Genomic DNA, 27,800 nt, shown 5'->3' on the forward strand with positions numbered 1-27,800 from the left:
AATGCCAGATCCATGGTGAATAAGGCTCCCCTTGTCCATGATTTGATCGAGGAGGAACGCGCGGATCTGGCATGTACCTGGTTGGGCTAAGAGGGAGGTGTCCCTCTGACTGAGCTTTGCCCTCCAGGTTTCTCTGTGTTGCATCAGCTGAGGGCTCAGGGCAGGGGCGGTGGGGTGGCGGTAGTTATACGGAAGACCTTATGTCCGCGGGAGTCCACTGTTTTACAGATAGGCGGGAGTGAGTCCCTCCTCCTGAGATGCGGCCCTAGGGCTCAGTTGGGCTTGTTGCTCACATACCTGGCACCCAGCTGTGTGGCAACGGCCCTGCCCGAGCTTCTCGATGCCCTCTCAGGGTTGTCGGTTGAGTTTCCCAGACTTATAGTTCTGGGTGACTTTAACCTGCCTTCTCTGGGAGGGTCGTCTGAGTTAGCCTGGGAGTTCTTGGCCTCCATGATGGCCATGGACCTGACCCAAGAAATTCAGGGTCTGACCTATGGGGGGGACACACTCTCGACCTAGTTTTCTTATCTGGGCAGTGGCTTGATGATCTGGGAGGCGGCTCGCCAACTAGTGTCCCCCTGTCATGGTCCGATCATCACCTCCTGCGGTTGGTCTTCCGTTATGCCACCCCCCACTGCTGGGCTGCAGAACCGACCAGGTGGTTCCGCCCCAGGGGCCTAATGGACCCGGAATGGTTCCAGACGGTGCTTGGGTCTATACCTATCCCCCTCACTCACAGCCCGGTCAATGCCTTGGTGAATGCCTGGGAAAGGGCTGCCACCGAGGCGCTCGACCGTGTTGTACCCTTGCGACCCCTGACCCGACGCAGATCCCGGTGGGCTCCATGGTTTTCTATGGAGCTCTGGGAGATGAAGCATAGGAGAAGGGGTCTAGAGAGCTGTTGGAGATCCAGCCGATCCGAATCTGACCGATTGCAGTTAAGAATCTTTATAAGGTCTTATCTTGCAGCGATGAGGACGGCAAAGGCTAATTACTTTGCTGACCTCATCGCGTCTTCAGATAATCGCCTGGCCACCCTGTTTAGGGTGACTTGCTCCCTTCTCAACCGGGAAGTGAGGGAGGATCCCTTACAGGGGCGGGCCGAGGAGTTTAGTCATCATCTGACGGACAAAATTGCTCAGATCTGGACTGGTTTGGACTCTGACTGGGCAGAGTCTGACGTGGAGGAATCGGACGGTCTTGAGCGTGTTATCTGGACTGAGTTCGATCCTGTTTCCCCTGATTATGTGGACAGGATGATGAGGAGGCTGAGCTCCACCACCTGTTTGTTGGACCCGTGCCCCTCCTGGCTGGTTTATGCGGCTCGGGAGGAGACACGAGGCTGGTTCCAGGCAGTAATAACTGCTTCCTTGAAGGAGGGTATCTTCCCCGCCGCCCTCAAGGAGGCGGTGGTGAGACCCCTCCTCAAGAAGCCTGCCCTGGACCCAGCTGTTTTAAATAACTATCGTCCGGTCTCCAACCTCCGCTTTCTGGCGAAGGTTGTTGAGAGTGTGGTGGCCCATTAGCTTCCTCTGTTCCTGGATGAAGCTGATTATCTGGACCAGTACCAATCGGGTTTCAGGCCCGGGCACAGCATGGAGACGGCATTGGTCGTGCTGGTGAATTATCTCTGGCAGGCTCAGGACAGGGGTTGTTCCTCTGTCCTAGTCCTATTAGATCTCTCAGCAGCTTTCGATACCATCGACCATGGTATCCTACCTCAGCGTCTCAGGGGGTTGGGAGTGGGAGGCACTGTTTTGCAGTGGTTCTCCTCCTATCTCCTGGGCCGCTCGCAGTCGGTGTTGACGGGAGGGCAGAGGTCCGCCCCGAGGCCTCTCGCTTGTGCAGTTCCTCAGGGGTCGGTTCTCTCTCCCCTCCTGTTCAACATCTATATGAAGCCGCTGGGCGAGATCATTCGTGGTTTCGGGGTGGGGTATCATCAGTATGCTGATGATACCCAACTTTTTTTCTCCATCCCAAACCAACCCAGTGATGCCCTCTCGTTGCCTGGAGGCGGTCCGGGTCTGGATGGAGAGAAACAGACTTCGTCTAAATCCTTCCAAGACTGAGTGCATACCGGCATCTCGGGTCACCGAGACTATTCCATCTTTAACGATGGGGGGTGAGGTGTTACCCCCCGTTGATAGGGCTCACAAGTTGGGCGTCCTCCTGGATTCACGGCTCAATTTTGAAGACCACATAGGAGCCGTGACCAGGGGGGCTTTTGTCCAGGTTCGCCTGGTGCGCCAGTTGCGACCCTATCTGGACCGAGATGCCCTACGCACAGTTACTCATCTGCTCGTGAGCTCCCGTTTAGACTACTGCAACGCTCTCTACATGGGGTTGCCCTTGAGGACCACTCGGAGGCTTCAACTGGTGCAGAATGCGGCTGCGTGAGTTGTGATGGGGGCTTCCCGATACTCCCATGTAACACCTCTACTTTGCGAGCTGCATTGGCTTCCGGTTGCCCTTCGGGTGAGATTCAAGGTGCTGGTGATGACCTATAAAGCCCTAAATGGCTTGGGTCCGGGTTATCTGAGGGAACACCTGCTGCCGGCATCAAGCTCCCTTTGTCCCGTGCGCTCCCACAGGGAGGGCCTTCTCAGGATACCGCTGGTTAAGGAATGCCAGTGGGTTATTCCCAGGGGAAGAGCGTTCTCTGTGGGCGCGCCGGCCCTATGGAACCAACTCCCCATGGAACTTAGGACTGCCCCCGACCTTCGCTCATTCCGCAGGGACCTGAAAACCTGGCTCTTTGAGCTGTCTGGCCCAGGCTGAGGGGTTTTAATTTTTATTGGGTTTTAGTTTTAAATTTCAGGGACTTCATTTAATTAATTGTCTTAATCTGATTTTAATTTTTGTATGTTTGTTTTAATCCTCCCTGTACACCGCCCTGAGTCCTCCGGGAATAGGGCGGTACATAAATTTAATAAAATAAATAAAATTTAATAAAATAAATAAATACAAATATATTTTTGCCTCTATCTCTAAAGTTACATCATATTATTCTACTTTCTATAGTCCTATGTAATCATCAAAACCATAAACCACAAGTTCACATTTTTCACTTTTATGTAAAAATCCATAAGAGTCAGTTATCAATAAATATAGTGTCTTTTCTCTAATCAAAAGAATTCAGCAAAATCTGTCAGTTTCACCAACCATTTCTCCATAGTGAGAAGTGCCAAATCTTTCTATCTTTGTGCATATAATAATTTTGCAAAAGTAATCATATATAGATATACTCTTCCATGGCTTTTTTCTAACTGTGGTTTAAAGGGTTAAAATTTACATTGTGTTATCATCTCAAAGACATTTTTATATAAAAAAGTATTGTTGGTTCATGACATCAGAGAAATTATATGAAATGCAATTCAAATTTATGTTGGAAATATGAACAACATGAAAGGGCATTTTATCATACTCGATAGACATATAAAAATGGATTCAAATACATATTTTGATACAGAATATTTTAATGATAAATAAGGAGTCCATATTCAATTGAAGCCAGAATGTTTTCTTTTGGTGTTAATGGATAACCAGTTAAGAGAAGTCATGGAAGATTATTTCAATATATGATTATTATGGTTAGATTATTATACACACAGAGATGGAAAGATTCAATAGTATTCACTATGGTTGGTGAAGTTGACACATTTTACTGAAATGGATAAATTGACTTCTTTGATTTGAATAAGACAGGCTCTGTTTTTGTCATATAAATCAGCCATGAATTCAGTTTTTGTCCATTTCCCATGTGTTTTTAACACCCTTTTAATGTTCTTGGGGATTTCAGATACCCACCTTGATAAAATGTGATATCCAATGGCAAATAGTAAAACCCAAATCCATTAGATGTTAAGGAAGTTTGGATGACACTCTAAGCTGAAATTTATTAGCTAAAAAGGAACTTAGTTATTTAGAATTTGTTAGCCACATGCATGGAAATTGGTTTGCATGGTTTAATTAGAACTGGGTGTTGCAAACAAGATTCTTGTGGGGTTTTTTTTTTTCTGTGCCAGTATTTTGAAAAGGCTAACCCAATTTTGATTGTTTATTTACAATATACTGATATTAATTATTTGTTTATTGAAAGTCTGACATAACAGTTGCCATGTGGATTGTTATATATTTATTTCAAACAATATTAATTGAAACCTAATAGTGATCGAATGTTGTGTCTTTTCCCCCCTCAAAAGGATGAAGGTTTAGACTTTTCTAGAATTTTTGAGCTATTTGGAACCATTACTTTATGAATTTAATTACTGTAAATATTATTTATATCCTAAAATATATTAACAGCAAAATTGTTTGTGGTTCTGCTTTGATTTAAATATGTCCAGCAAATAAGCACCACAGTTGGCAGTATTTGACCTCTGGGAATATATGGACAGATATGAGTGGGTCTGGGATGGGAATGCTTGGTTTGTGTGACATCCATGAGGTAAATGGGGCAGCATACCTTCTGCCACATTAATATAATCCTAAATGTGGCCCAACCATGGGTTAGTAAGTTGTTTTCATGAGATGATATGGTGACTTCTTAGCAACCATAAAAGTGGTCCTTGCTAGACATAAGGAATGCCAGTATGACTTCTCTGACATTCCAGAAGTGCTCCATTGGATGTTGGAACATCTGTACAAGAGGAGTTTTGAGGAATGGAGTATATGGAAAAAGGGAAGGATGCTAAGAACCATGTGAGTAAGGAGCACTTTGTATTCTCATTCTTGCCATTCAAATGATGCTGTGAATCAATCAGAAAAGAGAATAGAAATATACCTCAGACATCAGCAAATCTACAACCACATGTATATGTACAATCACTTGCTGAACTTTTCTATTTATTCCTACAGCTCCTGTGCATATACAGTTTTATTTGTGCAAACAACATTCTCAAACAGAATGCAATCCTTTTTGATTTAGTCATCTGAGAATTTGATAGGGAAGATTGGCTTTTCCTCAATTACTTTGGCTTCAGCTTGCAATTGTTTGACAATATCTCCATAAACAAAGGTTTCAAGGCAAGGCACTATTTCCCCACTGCAGCTGAAATGAACCTATCCTTTTATTTTCACACAATAGTAATTGATTCTTTCTTTGGTCCAGATCCAAGGTTAGAGGACAGGGTTAAACACTTCCTACATACTGATGTTTAGTTTTATAGCTTGCTTCCATTTCTGCAGTGATTTTTCAGAGTAGTTGTACATGTTGTTGCTGTATACATAGCTAATTTCAAACTGAGGAACAAATGTCTCCTACAAATCTTTCACACTTTCCATGAACAAAAGAATTAAGTTATCATTGACTGCATTTCTCCAGGGAGAGAAGAAATTTGCCAAAAGATTTTTGAAAATGATACTTTTCTTACCCAAAGGCACTACCAACAATAACTGTTGGCTTTCAGGCCATTATGTCAATCCACATCTGTTTGGAGTATGTGGAGGCCACATAGTGGTGGTGGTGGGGAAAAACCCTCTCGAATTTATGCTATCTTCCTGTGGCTAATGAAAAATTTCAGAAGACATCACTGAGCTGTCCTATCAGTAGGAAATAAATATATCAATCTTTCTGAGCAGTTACCGAAATAAATAAAAGATTCTAAATATACTAAATATACTAGATACAACTTTATTTTCAAGGTTAAAATGAAATGCAGAGGTTATGAAATTTAGTTCTAGGTTTCCTTCTTTTTCATTTTTTTCATTACTAATATATGTCAGATTTATAGACCAGAGTTGCCCAGAAAACATTTCATTATATGCATGTATTGCTGCGGGAGAATCACCCTGTTGGTATCTCAGTCTTTCTTGCAAAAAATGTAGCACCAAGTTATTCATGACATTGACTGAGAGTTTCTGTTAAAAATATACCTCAATCTATTGTGAAGGGACTATAAGCAAAATAATGATTTCCTCAGAAAATACAGGCCCTGATCTTAGGTGCAATAAAACAAGTGCTTCTACATTTCATCACTGCTGAATTTTACTTTGGGGAAGATGGTTGTGACCAAATGTGTCCAAAGATATTTTCTACTCTGAAGCAAGTCAGCAAATGATACCTAGTTCTCTAGCTAAAGGCAGAATATCTAAGATCAGGTTTGTTACTTTGTCAGCTGCTTCAGAAAATTACACTTCTCATTTGAATTTCTATTTTTCATTTGCATAAACTTAATATTATCCTATTGCCAGCTGTATTGACAATAGGTTCAATGATAAATGAAACTAGAGGGAAAAAAGATGCTTAAAATATACATTTAATCTTGTCTTGTTTATATGTTCCAGATTCAGAATAATTTGTGGGCAGGAAATGCAGCTAGCAGTTCGGTGACTTCCTGCATGCTTCCACGGGATACTTCCTCTTGTATGACCCCTTATTCCCATTCTCCTCGGACAGATTCTGGGTACTCTGGCTTTTCAAATCATCAGAGCCAGTTCAGCCATGTTCCCCTTAATAACTTCTTTACTGACTCTTTACTTTCTGGAACTAATGGACATGCATTTGAAACCAAGCCAGAATTTGAACGCAGGTCTTCCAGTATTGCAGTTTTACGAATGAAAGCCAAGGAACATACTGCTAATATTTCTTGGGCTATGTAATATAACAGAATCTCTTTCCAGTTTAAAGTCAGACATAAAAAAAAGCTCTTCTTCTCTACCACCATTCTTATTTCTATAATTAAAGGACTCGACAATAAGCTGCTGTGTGAAGAATTGCTAGTGATCAGGATGTACAAAGAAGCCTGCTTGAGTAAATACCCAATATGCTATTTAGCATTTAAGCATCAATGTATATAAGGACTTAATGGAATCACTGTGTGCCAATCTCCAAAAGCCCTCTTAAAATAGCCAGATATGTTTTGTTGTATCAGTTGATGAAATGTAATTGTAAAATCTTCAAAAAGAATAAACCTATTAAACAAGTACGTGTGTTACATATTGTTTAATGTCAGTGCAACATCAAGGTAGATAGCTTATTCACAAGTAGGGCTGACTGAGAAAAATGCATTTGTTATGACAAGGCTCTAAGGGTAACCTTTTGACAAGTGGTATGTTGAATGAAATGTTTTTCCCTTCCTGTTTTACAAACAGAATTTGTGTGTTTATTTATTTGATAATGCATCCTTCTTAAAAACTACTTCCCATGAACATGATGAGTTTTGCTGGAACTTTAGAAGCTGCCTGCTTTATTTACAGTGTACAGAATTTTAGGGTTGTTGGCATATAGTACAAAAACAACATTGGGGCAATTTCTTACCATTTCTTCAAATTTGCCATCTTGCTCTTTTAGGTGAGCTACTGTAATTGTCTGCACCCCTGAACAGCTGCAACTTATAATGTCAATTCCTTATTTGTTATAAAAAGTCTACATTTGCTGCATGACATTAAGAATGTTTGTGCACCACAACAGGTAAATAAAGCTAGATCTGCATGAAATGCTTCACATAAAACATATCTACGTATAAAGGAAGTATATCAAACTATATGTGTATTTATAAATATGCATATGAACATAAAACATACAGCAAAATATTTCAATGAGAGGAATCTAGTATTTGGCCCCCTTAGCAGGCAGCCATGATTTCTTTTAGGATATTCAGATTGCTTCCTCTATCTAACACCAAGGGCCCACAATGGCACAAACTATGCTCTGCAAACTGTTTTTTTTTAAAAAATATGACTCAAGTTCATGCTGCTGATTTTGTTTCATCTCCACTAAACAGATGAGGCCTTGACATGATCTACAATCAGTCTCTTTGATTTTGATGACGACCCACTTAAGTGTCAGACTCTTCCTAGCTCCTATTAGCCATGTTGTTTACTGCAGGCAGCCCTCCATCTAGGTTGAGAAGAAATGGGAAATGGCTTCCAAAGAGGCAACTATGTGCGTGATGCCTGATCAGGACTTTCCAAAGTCCTTTCCGAATTAGGAGCTTTAGGCACATAAATTTAGTGAACTTTTGAAAGAGTTTTACCTCTGTTTGTTTGTTTTCAAAAAATATGGTTTCAGTGGACACTTGAAAGAATCCTAGGCCTGGGCTTAAAAAGCAGAACTACTTCTCTTCAAAGGATGCTAATCTTGTGCTTCACAAAAGGCTGATTTACAACCTAGAAAGAGGGTTGGTTTTGTCAGGTGGGTGTTGCTGGTTCTGTCACCATTGATTGGTTTACGTGGTTTTGACTGCTTCTGCCAAGTACTGTGTGGCTGTAACTTCTTCTTAGTATTATTCTGGAGGTCACCAATTATGCCAGTTTGCTATTCAGGGGCTCCTTTCAGAAGCTGTTAAGTATGAGGATTTGCTACCATTCTTCTGCTGTGGTAGCGAATAAAGCACCCTCATTAGTTACTGCCTCCTGCTTCATCCTGCAATGCTCCTCCATCTGCAGCCTGTCATCCAGGCTATATTTAGACACAGATTTAGAGCTCTTTCAGAGGAATTTCCAAGCCTGTGTTTTGTTTTTGTTTTTTTGTTTTTTTTTAAAAACAGGCTAGTGCTGAGACATTGACCAGTTGACAGGTCACAGGCACAGAATACCTCTGATCTTTTTTCTGGGTAAATTGGCACGGTGCTGAATGCACCACTCCAAGTCTCTATCTCTACTTGTCCCAGTTAAGTTAGGAAGAGCAATTGGCCCTGGTTTCCTGCTGGCATATAATGCCTAGTAGGAGAGAAACAAAGCCAAATGAACGCATCAATTGCTTCACTTCTAAGGCAGTACCTGCTGCTGCTGTTGATGCTTTGTACCTCTCAGGCAAATTTTATGCTGGCATACTTTTCTGCCTGCTGAGGAATAATGGACAGCATTTTAACATAGCTGACTTAGCCTCCACACTTAAATCATTTGGCTTTTGAATTCCCCCTGCCACTCCTTCCAGTCCTGTCAATAAATTTTATTTTTGAATATTTCTTTAGATTATGAATAGATTATGATTCTACTTCAGCTACACAAAATATACCCAGACAAAGCTAAGATTAACATAGGGGGGAAAAAAGAGAACATCTCAGTAATGACAAAGGAGAGACATCCATAGGGGGGAAAAAGAAAGTGTAAGAGGCATGAGAAACAGGAATATTACATATTTACCGGCTTTGCTATTTAAATGTGAACAGTAGACTGGGCAAATGAAAAAAAATTGATGCTTTTTAATACTAGAATCGTATTCTTCCCAGTTGGTCCAAATTACTGATCAAACACATCAAATATTATCACTGATATGTTTGTATTGAGCATCTCATGAGTAATGAAGAATTAGGAAATGGTAGTATTTATGGCAAACCTATCTATAACAGGCTTTTTTCTTAATAGGCCTTCTAAATGAGCATGTACTTCAATACCTAAATATACAATGGATTTTTTAAAAAATATCCGTTGAATCTAGGTTCTGCTAATTTTAATGGTTATAAGAAGATATGGTCAGTCTGATGAAAATACAGTTCTTCTACAGTTATTTAATGACAATCAGGAGAGATTGATAGTCTAAAATGATTGCGTATTCATAAGATGTTTGAGGACAGTTGTGTAAAGCACTATAGCAGATGATTTTATGTTTCAATATAATATTTAATAGCAATCAAAACCAGATATTTTGATTATAAAAATCCATTCACTTGTAATATGTTAATAACAGCTGAAAAGTACACTTTGGAGTAAACCTATAAATTATTTTGGTAGTATGAAAATGCAAAGTCCAAGTGGGAATAGACACAATGGTTTTTGAAAAATGTTCTGTTAACAGTGTAGACAGAAAAATTGCTCTGGTTTTCTTATGGGAAGAAATTTTTTTCCAACTATGGCAGGATACCTCCACCAAAGCCCCAATAGGATCAATATAAAAAAAGCAGAAAAAAGGTGTTCCCTAGACAGCTGTTATTTGCATTATTTGGATGATTATGTAATAAAATATGAGATATTCATGCATATTCATTGGCTTGTAAATATGACAGTCTATCATAGGTATTTTTTTCTGAAATTCTTATTATCTTATTTAATTTTGTAAAAGTGTATGACAATTAGTAGGAAAATAAACATACAAGAGGATATCTTTCTGACACTATGTGTAAATCTGACAAACTTATTTACAAATATGCTGTTGAAGGATTTATGTTTAAGCAACATGGGTTGGTCTTAAGTACAATGATTGTTAATAGCTATTCTCCAGTTGTGGGACATTTTTTGTTTTTTTAAGAAAATTAAGACAAAGATTTCCTATACTTTTTTCAGTGGGATCTTGAAAACAGAAAATAAGTAGGTTTTAAAATTTTCCTATACTTTCAAAAAATATTTTATGGATATTTATTTTGCTGTCAAGGATTGTATCTGTCTTGTTATTGGGATAAGATAAGAAATTAGGAGAAAGACAAAAATGAAATGATTAAATGATTCAGAAATTTCTGCTCAACCTCTCCTACTTTTACCAAGTATTACTCATTTCCTACTCTTTCCTATCCTTTATATATTTATAATGCTTCTTATTCAGTTTTGGTGGTTTGCTCATTTTTAAAGCTTCTGGATTTAATAGTGCACATAAACACCATGAATGCTCTGTAGAAATTGTGTGGTTTATTTTCGAACTACAATGCAGTAGTAGTACAATACAGTCAGAAGTAACTGAGTAAAGGTTTGATTTCTCACCATTCACATTTTAAAAGAGACCTATTCCTTCTCTTTCTGGCACTGAATCTAAATTCAAGGTAATCTTTTTAATGTATGCTTCTCATCACAAAGAGGTTTGCAGGTCACAACCCATGAAAGACAGTGCAGAGCAGAGGAATTTCATCCACTCTTATATACCATGTCCAGACTCTGTTGTTTGTATGTGTGTGTATGGGGGGTGGGGGGGAGTCTCTGGGTGTGAAATAGGCTCTCTCAGTCCAGTTCATCATTCACTATTGACTAACCCCTTGGCTATATATTTCATTCTTGGGAGCCATTCTTCAATTCTAAAGGCATCTTGATGAAGTGACTCAAAACTCTCAGGAATCCCTTTTTCTTCTGCAGGCAAGGTAAGAAAATGCAGGCAATGTTGCCAATTCCAGACTTTTACTAAGCTGAAAAATGAATTTGCAAAGCTGGAAGAAGATCTATAATGGTGCAAACTTGAGTTGAACTTTCAAACTGACTGCAGTCCATCTTAGTCAAGGTTTCTCTGTGTGGTACGTTGAGTTGCAGATGATTCAAGGCAAAACTCCCTCTGGCTTTTCATCAGGAGCGAGACAAAACTGCTGCTCCTTTACAGAATGTCAGTGCCTCTGTTATATGAAGGAATTAAATTGTCAGCAAACATTCTGAAACTTCTGGTAGGAGAGAAAAAAAACCAAGGCATGTGTATGTTGGGATGAAGGGAGGGAAGATGGAAGAGGGAGGGGGCATTGAAGAAAAATATTTTACATCTGGTGAATTGCTATCTGCTTTGATTTACTTCTCCTCCCTTTCCTCTGTCACATTCCGGACTCCTTCAGATGAAGGAAATATTCACTTCTTTGAAAGAAACATTCTCCCAAGTTCAGAAAGGCAAATACAACTTAATTGAAATAAAGGAATACTTGAGATTGGGCCTTGAGTAGAACAGGATACAGGCCAGCCTTTGCTCATTCTTGCTTTTTTTTTTCCTCACAACCCCTGAACTTCAGACAGGAAGGGAAGACAATCTGCTTGCAGAAAGAAAGTCTAGGCAATAAAATTACAAGAGGACAAGAGGAGATACTGCATCAAAGACTACTGACTACCACTTTATGGTACAGTAGTTCCTTCTACTATCAATATACTTTCAACCAAGTATTAGGTCTTTAAATTGCCATTTGCATACTTCCTACTAAGAAGGCACATATACAGTAGTGGCCAAAATTGTGGAAACCTTTTGGGAAAAGTGTACATTTGAGGTTTGATGGAGTAGTACCATAAAATTATATATCAATGAAAAGATAATTTAACCAAGAATGTAATGCAACAAAGTTTGTTCAATTAGCCAAATTCAATTAGCCAAATAACCAGAAAAAGAAAGCACAACTTGCTTAGGTTGATATCAGGCAGCTTTCCCTCATCTGATTGTAGCCAATGAGCATGAGTGTTTAGAGAGCCAATCAGGTGTCATTTTGGCAACGAGCCAATCAGATCACAGTAGGATTCAGTTATTGATGTCATGTATTGAAGCTGAGAGGAGGACATTTGTCAGTGTGTTATGTGATCGCTATCAAGTTGGTTGGGTTTTTTTGTGTTCTTTCATTTAGTGAGCTTGTACTGTAAAACATAATGAAATTAAAGTAATGGTGCAAAGAGTTGACTGGTCACCCAGAAAGCAATGTAAAATAATATTATTAAGTGAACAAGGCTACAGTTATAAAGAAATTAGAAGAAAAACTGGTGGAAACCTAAAGGTGGCATTTCTAAGTTTTTGAAAAGGTATAAGGAGACTCAGTCACTACAAAACCACACTGGTAAAGGCAGGAAAAGGTGCACAACAGCAAGTGATGATAGAAGAATTAAGAGATTGTGCCTATGTGACAGAAGAAAATCATCTGGGTATATACAAGATGAAATGGCACAATGCAATGTGAAGGTGAGTGCAAGGACTGTTTGGTGCAGACTGCAGGAATTTGGCCTAAAATCTAGAATTCCACAGAAAAAGCCACTTTTATCTCTCAAACAAAGGTTGAAGACTAAACTGGGCTAAAACCCATGTTACCTGGACAGAGGAACAATGGGACACTGTTATTTGGAATGATGAGACCAAGATCTCCCTGTCTGGTAGTGATGGCATAAAATATGTAAGAAGACGAATTGGAGAAGATTTGCATCCTGATTGCATTACATGTACCGTGAAGCACCCAGTCAGTGTTATGATCTGGGGTTGTATGACATCAAAACGTGTGGGCAGAATTTGTGTGATTAATGGGAATATAAATGGCCAAAAATACATTAATGAAATACTTGAGCCCAAACTGAAGCCTTCCACACATGATCTTTTCCAAGACAATGAAGAATTTATATTTCAGCAGGATTCAGCTCCATGTCAAGTTGCTGCTGTGTACAAAAAGTGGTTTCAAGATAATCATATTCCACTGCTGGAATGGCCTGGGAATAGCCCAGACCTTAACCCAATTGAAAACCTATGGAGCTGACTAAAGAAACTTGTTAATCAGAAGCAACCCAGCAATAAAACCCAGTTAATAGAAACAATCATTCAATCTCGGTTTCACATTATAACAGCTGCAGAACTAAAGGACTTGTTTCACTCCATGGGAAGATGTTGTAAGGCTGTAATTCATGCTAAAAGTTATCCAACTAGGTATTAACTGACATGGTGATAATTTTTGTATATCTTGTTTTTTCTATGGTGATAATCAGGGCTTTTTTTCTCATAGAACGCTCAGAACGGAGTTCCGGCACCTTTTTTGGATGGAACCTTGTAGGGTTGGCAAGACGGGTTGTATGACGTGTGAGTTCCGGCACCTTTTTCTTTTACAAAAAAAGCACTGGTGATAATTTTTGTATATCTCATTGTTTCTATGTGTTTCGCTTTTCTTCTTTATAACTGCTATTCTAATAGTAAATCCTTCATAAATGTTATTGCATTACATTCTTGATTAAATTATCTTTCCATTGGTATATAATTTTATGGTACTACTCCAAAAAAAAGTGGTGTTATTAGCCATCAAACCTCAAATGTACACTTTTCCCAAAAGGTTTCCACAATTTTGGCCACTACTGTATGTTTATCTATATGCTTATTTAGAAAGTTGACATGGCACCTACCACTTATTAGTTCTGAGTGGCTTGGGAAAAATGCAATAAAAACAGTCATGAAAATAACATTAAAAGCGTGTCAGGTATAAAACACAAAACTAAAATAATTAAGTTTTTTTTTTAAAAAAATAGATTTTTTTCAACTTCAATGACAATTCATTCCATAAGATGAATCACAATATTGTGAGTTATTGAGGGTTTTTGAAAACAGATTATCAACAAAATTGCACTCTCCCTCCTCCCTCCAATATAAATAATGTATTTCACAATATCTCCTTGACAGATTCAAATATGAACCAAGATTGGAAAGAATAAAAGCAATCCATTTCATCTCAGAACTTCTGGAACTGCAAATCCATCACTTCTTTAACAGATTGCCAATAAGGACATAGGTTCAATGAACTGGGTCCAAAGGTGACCCTATAAGCAAAACTTTCAGTTTTGCGTAACTTCTTTTAAGGGCTGGGGAACAATGTCTGGAAAAGAAATGTGTGCATGTGTGTGAATTCTATTCTTTGGCAGGAAGGTATTCTTAGGGATCCTTGTAAGCCAACCAGTAAAACACCATCAAATATGCAAATATGGATGCAAACAAAGCCAAAAGCCTTATCTACTTCCTCAACAGAAAAATAATAAATCTGATACAAACAAATATTATTAAATGAGGTATTACATAAACTAGGTATGGTATTGCCCAAAGTGACACAAAGTCTACCTGAGCTTAAAATTTGTCTACAAATATCTGTCTCAATTGTTTGCAGTGGAGCTCAGTGATAAGAAAGTCTGACTAGAATTATAGCAGACTAAATCATCTTCCACACAACCCTCAAAAACTCTTTTGGATGATTCTCCTGAATGCAGTTAATGCAGCCAATGGGGACACACATTATTTTCCCCCAATTGCCATGACATATCTCATAATGATGCCTTTACTACCTTTGGTTGAATATGGTTCTGCATGTTCAGACTGACTATTCTCATTTCTGGTAACTCTTGGTAACCAGCACAGTGACCTCAACATGGGATTAATCTAAACTGGTGAGATTGCTCTGTCATCTAACTGGTATTGCATTCTAGATTGCAATTCCCAAATTATCTCCAAAAGCTACCCCATGTAGACTGCATTGCAGTAGTCCAATCACAAGGTGATCAAAACATACATTATCATTGCCAAGGAATCTAAACCACAACAAGCAAAGAGACTTTTTAGCAAGAGTTGTCATGAACCAAATATTTTAGGAGGAAATGGCGTCCCACCAGGCTCAAGGTTGACTCAGCCTTCCATCCTTCCGAGGTAGGTAAAATGAGGACCCAGATTGTTGGGGGCAATTAAGCTGACTTTGTAATAATGCCACTTGGGGGGGTGTATGAAGGCCCTAATAAGCAGGTATATACATAGAATGAAGGCTACTGCTAAGCTTGTAAGCCGCCCTGAGTCTTCAGAGAAGGGCGGGATATAAATGGAATTAAAAAAAAAAAGTGTCCCCATATAATATATTTCTCAGGGTCAGTATTAGCACAAAGTTTATTGCAAAATTGTAATCATGGTAGGATTTAATCTGAACTTATTCCAACCGTTAACAGATTCTGGATACTGGTTCAGACTTTCCATAACACTTGCAGTATGGCCTGGAATGAGAATGTATAATTGTACGTTGATACATCATCCCAAATCCCAGCATATTATTAGTTTATCCAACAATTTCATAACAATGTTGAACTTTGAAGAACTTCAAGATGCTTGAAGCATTCCTGTACTGGAGCATCCAAGGATGTGAATGCTGCTTTTCAGCTGGTAATAGCAACTGGCAGATTTCTCTGTCTTGTGATCATTTCCAGGTAAGTAAACATGTGCAAACTTATGAAACAAAATAATGACTTATGTATGCTGATAACTGAGCACAGGTCACTCGCAGAAATTTAGAACTCAACATCCATGCACACTTCACAATATAATAAAAAAAGTCATTTGCACCTAAAAATAATGGACAATAATTTTCATTTTTTTCTTTAAATATTTATCTGTCAGTTGCTACTGGATTTCAGAAAATGCTAATACATGGCATTCACAATAATTTAAAGAGATTCTAAACTAAGTCCTTATGAATGTTGCAACACACACACACACACACACACACACACACACATGTATATGTATATGTATATGTATATGTATATACACACACAGACACACACACACAAACAAAACAGATGAAAGAAATGGGGAACTTGTTTTATTGAAAGATTTTTGTGGGGAGAAGCTCACTCTTTAGAGGGAGATTTGTTTTTCTAAAAATAGCATAAACTATACAATTCACTATACCGCAAATCTAAAGAAAATCTGTATGCCCATGGTGTAGTTCTTAAATTTTAAGACTAGCTCTTGTCTGAATTAAAATAATCAAGCTTGAAGCATATTTTCTCATTTCTTTTTTTTTATTGAAAAGTTTTACAGTACATTTTAAAAAAACCCTTCCCTCCCCCTCCCCCTGACTTCCCCCCACCTCCCCATAGAGCCCACCCTTCCCGCCCCCTCCCCCCGACTTCCCAGAGCTGAATACAGGGTATTGCCTCTAACAAACTTGAACTAGAATATGCTATCTATGAATACACTTTAAAACCTAACACACTTTAACTCCCATTAGACATAGCTAAATAATATTACATCTTGTTAAATTCTAATATTCATATGGTAAATGAAACTTTTTAGTCCCATATTTATTCTGAATGTAATCAATCCATCTTCTCCATTCCAAAATGTATCTTTGTTGCGAGTGATCTTTCAAATATGCTGATTTTTTTGCCATTTCTGCTAGGTTCAAAACTTTTAGAGTCCACTCTTCTATAGTAGGCAGATCCTCATTCTTCCAATATTGTGATACCAAAAGTCTTGCTGCCGTTATTAAATTCAACATCAATTTAATTTCTATAACAGTACAGTCTGTAATAATACCCAACAGAAATAACTGCGGAGAAAACCTTATCATTTCCTTAAATATTTTCTGCATATTCCACCAAATTTTAATCCAAAAAGCTTTGACTTTTTTGCATGTCCACCATATATGATAGTATGTTGCATCGTCACAACCACACCTCCAACATTTAGGTTGATAATTTGGATACATACATGCTAATTTTTTGGGATCGAAATGCCATCTATAAAACATTTTATAAAAGTTCTTTCTTAAATTTTGTGCCTGTGTAAATTTTACATTTCTGACCCAGATTTTTTCCCAAGTATCCATCGTTATTGGGTCCTGAATATTCTGGGCCCATTTTTTCATACAGTCTTTTTCTGTCTTCCTCCTTGGTCTTTTTTTTTCTCTTCCCGTTTTCTCTAAGAAATCATTCCAGCGCCATCTTTCTCCCTTTCTTTTAAATTAAACTTCTAAACCTTAAAACAGAGGAGTCCCCGAGTCTGGAGTTAAGTTCAGGCTCCGACGGAGCTCTCACCCTTCGGCCTCCAGATTAATCATTCTGGGGGTCTAGGGGAGCTCTACCTCTACTTGAATGCTCACCCTCCCCTCTTCTCCCGAGGGGGGGTTTCCCAAACCACAAAACAGCTGATTGTTGCTGTTTTCATGATTTAAACGGAATCAACGGGGCTGACGGTCGAAATCGACGGAGCCTTGCCACCCGGAAGTTCCATATTTTCTCATTTCTAAGGCATACTATTATTACCATGTTCAACTCACTGAGATATTCTTTCTTGCCTATAGTTGGTTAAAATTTACCAAAGCCTATACTGCTGTCTCAAAATAATTTGCTTGGATAGAAGCTGTCTAATTTATATTAATTCTCATTCATGCTTTTGAAGCAACCAGCCCAAGACCATAAACAATAAGGATAATGCCTTGATGAATCAGTGATTGTAGTGAACCGTTGTTTCAGGTGGTGGACCTGTATTCAAAATGGTTCATCCTAATTCATTTCAGTGGTATAAATATATTGTGCAATTTATGGATCACATTGCCTTTAGAAATCTCTATGAGATTTCTCTATCTCTATGAGATCTCTTCTTCAAGACCTAGCAATGAACTTTTCAGTCACAGAATTCTCCTCAGAATGATGGATGTAGAGATCAGAATAAGGAATTTCCTTATCTTCTGTTCATGTATACTTTTATTCCTACAGATTCAGGGGAATAGAAGGGAAGGGAAGGGAAGGGAAAGGAAGGAAGAAAATTGGTTGAAGGTTTAGGATGGCTTAGGGCTAGAGGAATGAGAAAACAAGTGTGCAGTCAGGATCATTTTCTGAACCCCTAAAACTGATTTGAAAAAAAATATCCAAATGCTGATTTTTTTAAGAGCAAGGACTCCAATAACGTTTTAAATGATGTGATGCAACCTTTGTGACTGTGTCCATCTTTAATTATCATATGATTAATATTTAATATTTCAGGGCCCATTCATGTACTGAAAGCTGTTCAAAGAGGAGGCTATAACTATTTACCAGGAGCATAGAAATGTGCTTCTTAAATCGATATTCAAGCTGGGAACTTGAAAGTTATATTCTGCCTAAATAATTACTGATTAGTCACCTCCTTCATGAAGAAAATTTGGAACTCTTTTTTCTTTTAAAAACAATAATTCAAAACAATATACAAAATTGCTTACTGATAGTGCACTTTAAATGGGTTTTTATAGAATCACTTATTTATCAGAGGAAACATATTGTCCTTGTTTGCAAATTCAGTATTGGCATGTTTTTTTGAAATCATTTGCTATTTGCAATCTTATTTCTTCCAAAAGCATGTCTACAGTTACTTTGCAGAAATGGGAAAGGTGGGGGATGAAAATAACCCTTCAAGATTAGTAGCAGATAAAATTACTTCTTTTTTTTAAAGTAAAGATTATGAAATTTTCATATTGCAAGGTAATAAATGATTACTATGAAGTGATGCTACTGAGCTATAAATCCAAATATTTCTATGAATTAGTTGGCAAGAATTTTTTCCTGCATTGAGGGAAAAAAAGACAAAATGCAAGCATTTTGCAATTTAGTAGCAAAAGTCTCTTCTTCAAAATGTTTTTCATTTTTTAGAAAATTTCCACAGAATCTTGTTCAAGGTACTGTATAGCATGCCTGCTAAATTTCCAGATAATTTTTTTATCAATACTATTAACAGGAGAGCAAGATTTATTTCCCAATGTCTCCAGTGTTTTAAAGTCAGAATATCTTCTGGTCATTCCCGGAAAATATTATTTATTGTTAGTATTATGATGAGGAAGTACAAAGCAATCTTGATAAGCTCTAAACAGCAAAATTCTTACCAATAGACAGCAGTCGTGGAGATTTTGAATCCAATCAACCATTGTGTAAAATTACTTCAACTGGAGGGGAACAGGGTGTGGATGCAAATTTCCTGCCATTTCTAACTAATTGGAAAGACTGTGTTTAAATTAAACTTTCCCTCACTATGTTTATGGTGGAAATTATTCTGGTTACATACTGCAGGCATACTCTGATGCAGTTAGACAAGCAGGTATTCACGATCTTGCTGGAGCAGAAGCATGATGAGATGCAGACACCGCTTTAAACTTGTCATGCCTCTGCACACAGCTTCATAGCTGCAATGAATGAAAGTCTATCGAGGTTTTTCACATGATGAATGGGGAACCAGATAACCCATGTCAGTCTCAAGCCATTACATTGCAGAGTTATTTTAGATTAGTCTTTATAACCTTAAAGAGTCATAAGACAAGAATCACATTTTTTTAAAAAAAATCAAATCATTGATACAATATGTGTTTGAGTGTCTTGTTTATTGATCTGGGAACTTAGATATTGAAAGTGAGCTACATTCAGGGATAGAGAATTTTTATATCGTTGAAGACTTTGGAAGACTCTGAGGGACATGGTGAGCAAATGGTGCAAAACAACAGGGCTTCTTGATTCTATTTTTCTTGGGGAAGACTTTCCTTGTTTTATTATGCTACATGGATATATTCTTGGGTTTACAGCCCTATTTTTATTTTACCCTTGCTTCAAAATGCTAGGAAACAATACCATTGATTTGCAACAATTATGGCCAAGAGAACTCCAGGGACTGCAGAAAAGAGGCTCAGAGGTTTCTAGCTGTTCACCATGAGACCAACTTCATCTTGTTTGAATGTAATGGTGGCTGTTTACCTTTTAAAATAATGACAGCTGATGTATCTGGTAGTTAAGAGTTTAAAAAGGTGGCATTTTAACAAAACACATCTATTTAGAAATATTTCACTCTTAAAAACAAATTTCCCATAAATCAAAATATAATGCAAGCAATATTCACAAATCTACCATGAGGCCCTTCAGAGAGGACTTTTTTTTAAGCACAGCAAAGATTTTTCACTAGAATATATAACACAATTTCATTAATTTTGCAGTCCTGTTCCAGCATATCTATTTAAATAGTGATGATTGACTTGTAAAAATATGATTTTCTTCCATTTTTGATGCTAGTAATGATAGCATTTAAATAGCCTGTAAAATCTCTGGATGGTTTGTAACATTTAGCTAAATATATTTTGGCAGACACAGCAGTTTAAGGCTTGTATATTCCAGCAGAAAGCAAATGAGGCTGACTTTTAGTGCATCATTAATAGTGCATAATCCAAGATGCTATTTTCTATAAAGATACAATATTCTGATAACTAAAGCGGGTGAAGAATGTGAGCAGCCATGGAGCTACACTGATCATTGTTTGGCCCACACATTTCTCATGAAAGCCATCACTTGCAGCCAGGAATAATTAAATTGCAATGCCAAAATACTATTAGATTTGCAAACAGTTTGTAGTCTGACCTTCCTTTCCTCCAATTTGCTCACACATAAAGCATATGTCTATATTGCTTTCACTGGCTTTTTAGAAGACATCAATTGAGTATGGACTTTATGGGAGGAAAGCTGAGATGATAATGGAAATCCTTTCCTTTGATTTTGAAAAAAAGAAACACATAAAGTTTTTCCTTGATGAAGGACATTCTGTTCAACTATTTCTGCCTGTTAGGATAAAACTAATTACTCCTTGGAACCACACTGTCCTTTATATCTGCTGTGTCCAGATGTTCCAGATTCCTGTAGAATTTTCCAACTAAACTTCAAAATGCAGTTAGTGTGAATATGAGAAGTAACATTTTAACTGCAGGAGCTGATCTATAATTTAGGAACAACATAAATTGAGACAAAGAGACTGGGATAGAAAAAGAAGCTTCTTGTATTTGTATCCTGCATTTTTCTAGGAGCTCAAGGGGATGCATGTACTACAATCTGGTGAGATATGCGAAATTTGGGTTCAGTTTCATAATAAACAATTCTTTGTTAACCATACTTTGTTGAAAACTGCATTGTTTATTATACAGTTATTGAGTACACTCAGCTATCATTTAAAAATGATAATCCTGCATTCACATAATATAGGAGACCTGAACCAAACTAAAATGATTGATGATGCACTGTGTCAATTAAGCAGTGAGCAATGCTTACAGTCATAGACTGAGCTTTGTTACTGAGTATTTTTAATCTAGATTTTCTTGGTGCCTCACTAGTTCACTGGATGTGTCCTAACAGTGAAAAGTTAATTGGAAACCTAATTAGAAACTTCAGATCTTTACACGGCCAGTATTTCCTTCATTCTCCAACCATCAGGGTATTTTTGTAGGTGATGATGTTATAAAATTTACAGAAAGTATTGCTCTGCAACCAGTTATGTGATTGTTCCAGCATCTGTCAGCTCAGAGGCTTGTAATTTCAATGACTGTATTTTATATTTTCTATCTCTGTATAATGAAATATGACTGTTACCTCCTGTGTGGAAACTTAAGATCTTTGCAGATTGAATACTGATTTTCCCCCCCTCATGCTCAAAACAATTCATGGTGTAAAAAGGATATTATTGAGTAGGATATCTTCCCAATAGCTTTAATAAAACAACTCAAATCATGTACGGTGAACTGGGTAAATAACTTTACAAAGCATTGTATGAAATATAGAGACAAGGCTTGGATGAAAGCCTGCTATAACACATTTAACAGTCAGGGCCAGCATACAATACATTTTTAGTATAGCATTAAGTTTTAATTCATTTGTTCTCATATAGTTCAATCAAGTTGGTGAGGACTCTTAGTGACCACACAGATAGATTTTCTTCATGACAATCTATCTCCAACCTGGTCTTTCAGGTCTTCCAATAATGCTCACCTCACCATTCTACTGAGTCCATCTTTCTGCTAGTTGTTCTTTTCTTATCTTTCCTTCCACCTTTCCCAGCATTACAGCATTCTCCAGATTGGTACGTCTTTGTATAATTTGTCCAAAGTAGGATAATTTGAGCCTAGGTCATTTGTGTCTGGGTTGATTTATTTGATGATACATCTGTTTGTTTTCTTAGCTGTCCACAGGATTTCAAGAATCTTCATCAGAAGCAAAGTTTAAAATATCAATACTGTCCCTATCTTATTTTTTTCAAATTCTAATAGTTCAATCATGTATCTTATTAAATTGTTGAATTAAATCTTGCAACTTAATTGCAATTTACAGCCATATTTTCTACTCCTGTTATTGTTTATCAATTAGTATGCATTTACTTCAGGTAGAATCTCTAAATTAGAAGAAAAAAACTAAAAAAAAATACCCTACTCTGACAGAGAATATCAATTTTGCAAATAATCATTTTCTTTATCCCCTGAGTCTTTGGGTTGGAAGCCAGCATGAAATATTATATACATTAATTGACCTAAGTCTCCTCTGGACTGTCAGCAAAGGATATAACAAAGCTACTCAGAGAGCCACTTAAACCTCTGTATTTATCCACACTTCCTATTTATACTGCTAAATGTTTAAAACAACACTGGCTCATTCATTTGCTCTTTCTTTCAAATTCCTTTGGCAGGGCTGTATGTTTTGAGGGTGTCACTGGGCCTCCTCTCAAATAAATAAGGGCTGTGAAGAAGAAGGAGAAGAAGAGAACGAAATCTGCAGTTACAAAGTAGTTTGGACTCATTAAATGCAGATGGCCCACAAGGGGGGGTTAATTATAAGGGAGAGAACACACATCATGCTGAAATATAGCCCTGTTTTCTATCACTTGTTACCATTTGACTGTCTGTCTCAGGAAAGTGAATTTAATATATCTTCCTGGCCATCAGTTGCCCTTTTGGTTACTCCTTTTCCCTCTGATGTAGCTAGATTTTCTTATAGGACATACAGAGATGAATGAGCTCTTACAACACGTAGAAGTGAAAGAAAACATTTCTTTCTGCACCAGAACAGATGAGATTCATCATTAAAAGAATGGATTTGACCTTGTCAAGTGGACCAAAGCAATTTATAAATAAACTCTTTTGGAGGGTGGGGGGAGAAAGTACTTTCCACCAAGTACTAAGTAAGAAGAGAAATAGTAATGTCCGTGGCTACCTTGGAGTGGGTTGAATCCAGCTGCTATTCTGTTTAGGATAGGCTTGTTGAAATCAATGGAACTAACCACAATTAACTTGAATCCCAGACATTTAAAATGGTTTATCCTTGTATCTTAATTATTCATTATGCAAATAAGATAACAAGTTGAAATGCATAATATTAAATTGTTTTTACTACATTGTTAAAGAAATATTCAGAATGACAAATTGTAAATAGTTGGAATGCCAACAGAGGCATTGCAGAAATGCTGAACTGCATAGGACTTGTAGGTTAAATTTGAATGCTACTGCTTTTCAATGCATCTTATTCCATATATATATATCTATATATATATCTATATATATATCTATATATATATCTATATCTATATATATATATATATATATATATATATATATATATATATATATATATATATATATATATATGTATATGTATATGTATATGTATATGTATATGTATATGTATATGTATATGTATGTGTAAATTATGTCTAAACTGTCCGGTGTGACTACAGCCTGTTCAATGGCCTTTCTGAGGTTTTCGCGGGTGTTCGTATGTGGATCTTTGGTTATTCGGGTTTTTCCCCGCGTAGAACTAAAGGTGTAGGGGCGACGTTTCGACGGAATCCCATCCGTCATCATCAGGCTGGTGGCTTCTGCTTCCTTCTTCTGGGAGAAGCATGTGGCTGTTTGTTCCTCTTTTTTAAACTGCCAGAGGGGGTGTGTTCTGTGGGTGGAGATGTGCTCTGATTGGGTGGGGGAGTAAGTGTGTTCTGATTGGGTGGGAGTGTGTTTTGAATGGTGGGTGTGTTCTGATTGGGTGGGGGTGTCTTTTGAGTGGATGGGCTGGTCTCAGCTGCCAGCCTTAGACCTGAGTTGGTGAGTTGTGCTGCTTTTGTTCGGCTTCGTGTTTGTGGTGGTGCCATGTTTTTATAGTGGGTGTCAGTTTGCTTATTGTGTGGTTTGGAGGGGTTATATGTTTTCTGAGGTTTTCATGGGTGTTTGTATGTGGATCTTTGGTTATTCGGGTTTTTCCCCATACATATACATATATGTGTGTGTGTGTGTATTATTGCTACAAGGCTTTTACTTTACTAATAAATAAATCCAAAGATTATGTTTTTCTCCTTTACCCCATGTCCTTAGCAGAAACAGAAAAAAAATGGATTGAATTTTTACATTGCATGAAAATAATTCTATTTAAAGACAAGATACTCAAGACCAGATTAATGCCAAATGATAACCTATGAGCAACCAAAATGATGTCCCTCAATAGAAGTGAATATCTCACACTATAAGATGAAAACAACTATAATATTATATCTGCCATTTTCAAGCCAAGCTTTTAGACTTTAGTGACTTGCCGTTCTAAATAAAATATTTCTTTAACAATGCAGATTAAAGTCGAAAATGGAAGATAAGAACAATTAGAAACTGCTCAACTAAAGATAAGTGTGGCAATGAAAGAGATAAGGGAATGATAGCTGGTGGGGGGGAATGTGATGCCCTTTTTTCTTGATTTTTCCCTCTACAAAAGAAAATCAAAGTAGAATTCTAAAACAGGTAACATCGTCATAACTATCAAAAATGAAAATTTTGTTATGCAGTTATTCCATAAGAATATTAGATATTCATTGATTTTTAAAATACCAGGCTTAGTGTAGAGGGTAGGAGTAAAAAGGTAAAGGTAAAGGTAAAGGTTCCCCCGCACATGCGTGCTAGTCATCTCCAACTCTAGGGGCCAGTGCTCATCTCTGTTTCAAAGCCGAAGAGCCAGCACTTGTCCGAGGACGTCTCCGTGGTCATGTGGCCGGCATGACTAGACGCCAAAGGCGCACGGAACGCTGTTACCTTCCCACCGTAGTGGTCCCTATTTTTCTACTTGCATTTTTATGTGCTTTCGAACTGCTAGGTTGGCAGAAGCTGGGACGAGTAACAGGTGCTCACTCTGTTACACCGCACTCGGGATTCGACCCGCCAAACTGCCAACCTCCTGATCAACAAGCTCAGCATCCTAACCCACTGAGCCACTGCGTCCCTATGGAGTAAAAAGAGGGGACCCTAATTTTTTGTTGCTGGTATGTTGCAAGTAAGCAGCCCACTCTAATCTCAAACTTAAAAAAAAAAATCTTATGTACAGGAGGCCATCTGTGGATCCTGTGGAAAAGATAGACTATGAGCTCTGTTGTGTGACCACAAAATGAGATTATTGACTCCCCGTCAACAATTAGGACTGGAACATGACCAAAAGAGAATTTCTCAAGCAGTTACAAAAGGACCACACTGCAACTGTTCATAGCTCTTTAGCAGATTTATGTTTTAATTCATTAAAGGGTCACATTATCAAGTGCAGTCCCACTAAGACAAAAAGACTGTGGGGAAAAAATATCTGCTGCAGATCTACATTGCTGCATTATGACTCACAGATTTATAAGCTAAGTTAAGCAGTTTAAAGCAAAAATATTCAGACTTTGTCATTACAGTATTTGCCTTGTTAGATCAAAATAAAGTTGTACTTAATACAACACAGTGTTTCCATTAGCAGCTAAACAGGATGCCAATAGAAGTCACAAGACGAAGTGACATCCTGTTATATCTACCACTTTCATGTCTGAAAAGTAGCATATATTTGAATATACCACTTTTGGACATGAATATGCAAATGATAATTACTAATAGTTCTAGCCTTCTTCATTCTGCCTACTTACATTTTAAAGCCTTTTAGAAAAAAATGACTGCATTTTTATGAAATCAGATCCTGGTGTAAATCACATAGCCCTAACCTAATTTATGTTATTTTATTCCTACAAACAGCAGTGAGTGGATTGGTTCCCTAAATTCCCTAAACTTTTCATATATTTTTTTTAACGAAACACTGACATCATTCTATGCATTTTTGGCTAAATATGTAGAAATTTTGGACTTTACAAACATCTATAAAATAATAATCACTATAATATATATTTAACAAAGGAAATGTGTGATACATTTTAATATGATGACCTATAAAGCCCTAAATGGCTTGGGTCCCTTCGTCCTGTGCGGTCCCACAGGGAGGGCCTTCTCAGGGTGCCGCCGGCAAAGGATTGCCGGCGGGCAACACCCAGGGGGAGGGCCTTCTCTGTGGGCATGCCTGCCCTCTGGAACCAGTTACCCATAGAGCTTAGGACTGCCCCTGATTTTCGTTCGTTCCGCCGGGACCTGAAGATCTGGCTCTTTGAGCTTTCCGGCCAGGACTGAGGATTTTTTTAATTTTTTTAACTTATTGTAATTGGGTTTTTAATCAGAGATATACGGGTTTTAAATTTTAATCAAGGAAAATTTAATCTATTTTAATTGCTATTAATTTTTGTATTGTAATGTTGTTTTAATTGCCTTGTGAAACGCCCTGGGTCCTACGGGAGAAGGACGGTATATAAGTTTAATAAATATAAATATAAAGGGAAATATTTTAAAACAAACAAATAACCTTTAAGTGAATGCTATGCAAAACTATTTTTTATTTGTCAAGAATCATTTGATGTGATGACCTATTTCATTCAGTAACTAAACAAATGTTCAGTCCATTTCTGGCCAAATAATGGCTCTCTATTTAATGCTGTTATCAGGAGTAATTGTCATAGGTAGAGGTTACTGTCTATCATATGAAAAGTGATGATGGTATCATTTGAATGGAATGATAAACCATACCTTGATTTGATGAGCCCACTTGCTGCTCCTTTTCATTAGACATATTATGGGCAGAGCCACCATTCAACAAAAAAGTCACCCACAAAATTTTCTACTATTTGAGGGAGGAGCCTTGATTAGAGTAATATATACCATAATATAGTTTGTGGTATCATTGAGATCCAGGCTACATCTCTTCACAATGTGGATAAGGATATTGTCCTGTTTCCAACATTTGCAGTAAGTGGAGAAAAGTATAATGTTCCCCACTTAGAGTCCTGCAATGAAATTGCAACATTTTGCAATTAATAGATTTGTGAGACATGTTATAAAATGTTTATAACTTTTGGCTGATGAGCTAAGTGGTGTGCAACCCATAACTGAGAGGGTTCATGCCACCAGGCTCACCTAGCCTTAAAAACTCTCCCTCTTTTTTTCAGAATGCAACATGCTCTACAGTATACTCAAGCTATGATTACTCATCAGCTCACAAACAAAAACAAAGATTGAACTTAACAATAAAACAATAGTAAAAAGGTAAAGGGTTTCCTTGTCAGTTACGTCTGATTCTAGGGCACAGTGTTCATCTCTGTTTCTTGGCCAAGGGAGCCAGTATTGTCTGAAGACAATTTCTGTAGTCATGTGACTAATATGGCTATACACCAAAGGCATACAGAGCGCTGTTACCTTCCCACTGAAGAGGTACCTATTAATCTACTAGAGTGATTTTGGGTCAGTCACTCTCTCAGCCCAACTAATCTCACAGGGTTGTTACTGTAGGCAAAATAGGAGCAGAGAATCTTCTTCTTTACTTTCTCTTTTACCACTTTGGGTGTCAAGGGAGTACTAGGAATATTCACCATCTTGTGCTATTAATAAAAAACAATAAAGGTGGGATAAAAATAAATAAATATATAAAAATATATAGATATAATCTATAGGTAACAATCGTTGAAGAAAGCTATTGCTCTTTTGGTCATCCTT

General features: G+C 37.7%; 1 protein-coding gene across 1 annotated transcript in view; it reads left to right on the plus strand.

Annotated features, from left to right (window-relative positions):
- ALX1 (ALX homeobox 1) overlaps positions 1 to 6,600 on the plus strand; it is a gene marked incomplete at both ends in the record, with an annotated part of 32,078 nt that extends 25,478 nt beyond the window's left edge. The window contains one exon of the mRNA XM_083365427.1: positions 6,286 to 6,600. Coding sequence (XP_083221553.1) covers positions 6,286 to 6,600 — 315 coding nt within the window. The remainder of the gene's footprint in view (positions 1 to 6,285) is intronic.
- Positions 6,601 to 27,800: the final 21,200 nt, after the last annotated feature.

Source organism: Vipera ursinii, assembly GCF_947247035.1.
Source record: "Vipera ursinii genome assembly, chromosome: 6".
Taxonomy (NCBI): Eukaryota; Metazoa; Chordata; class Lepidosauria; order Squamata; family Viperidae; genus Vipera; species Vipera ursinii.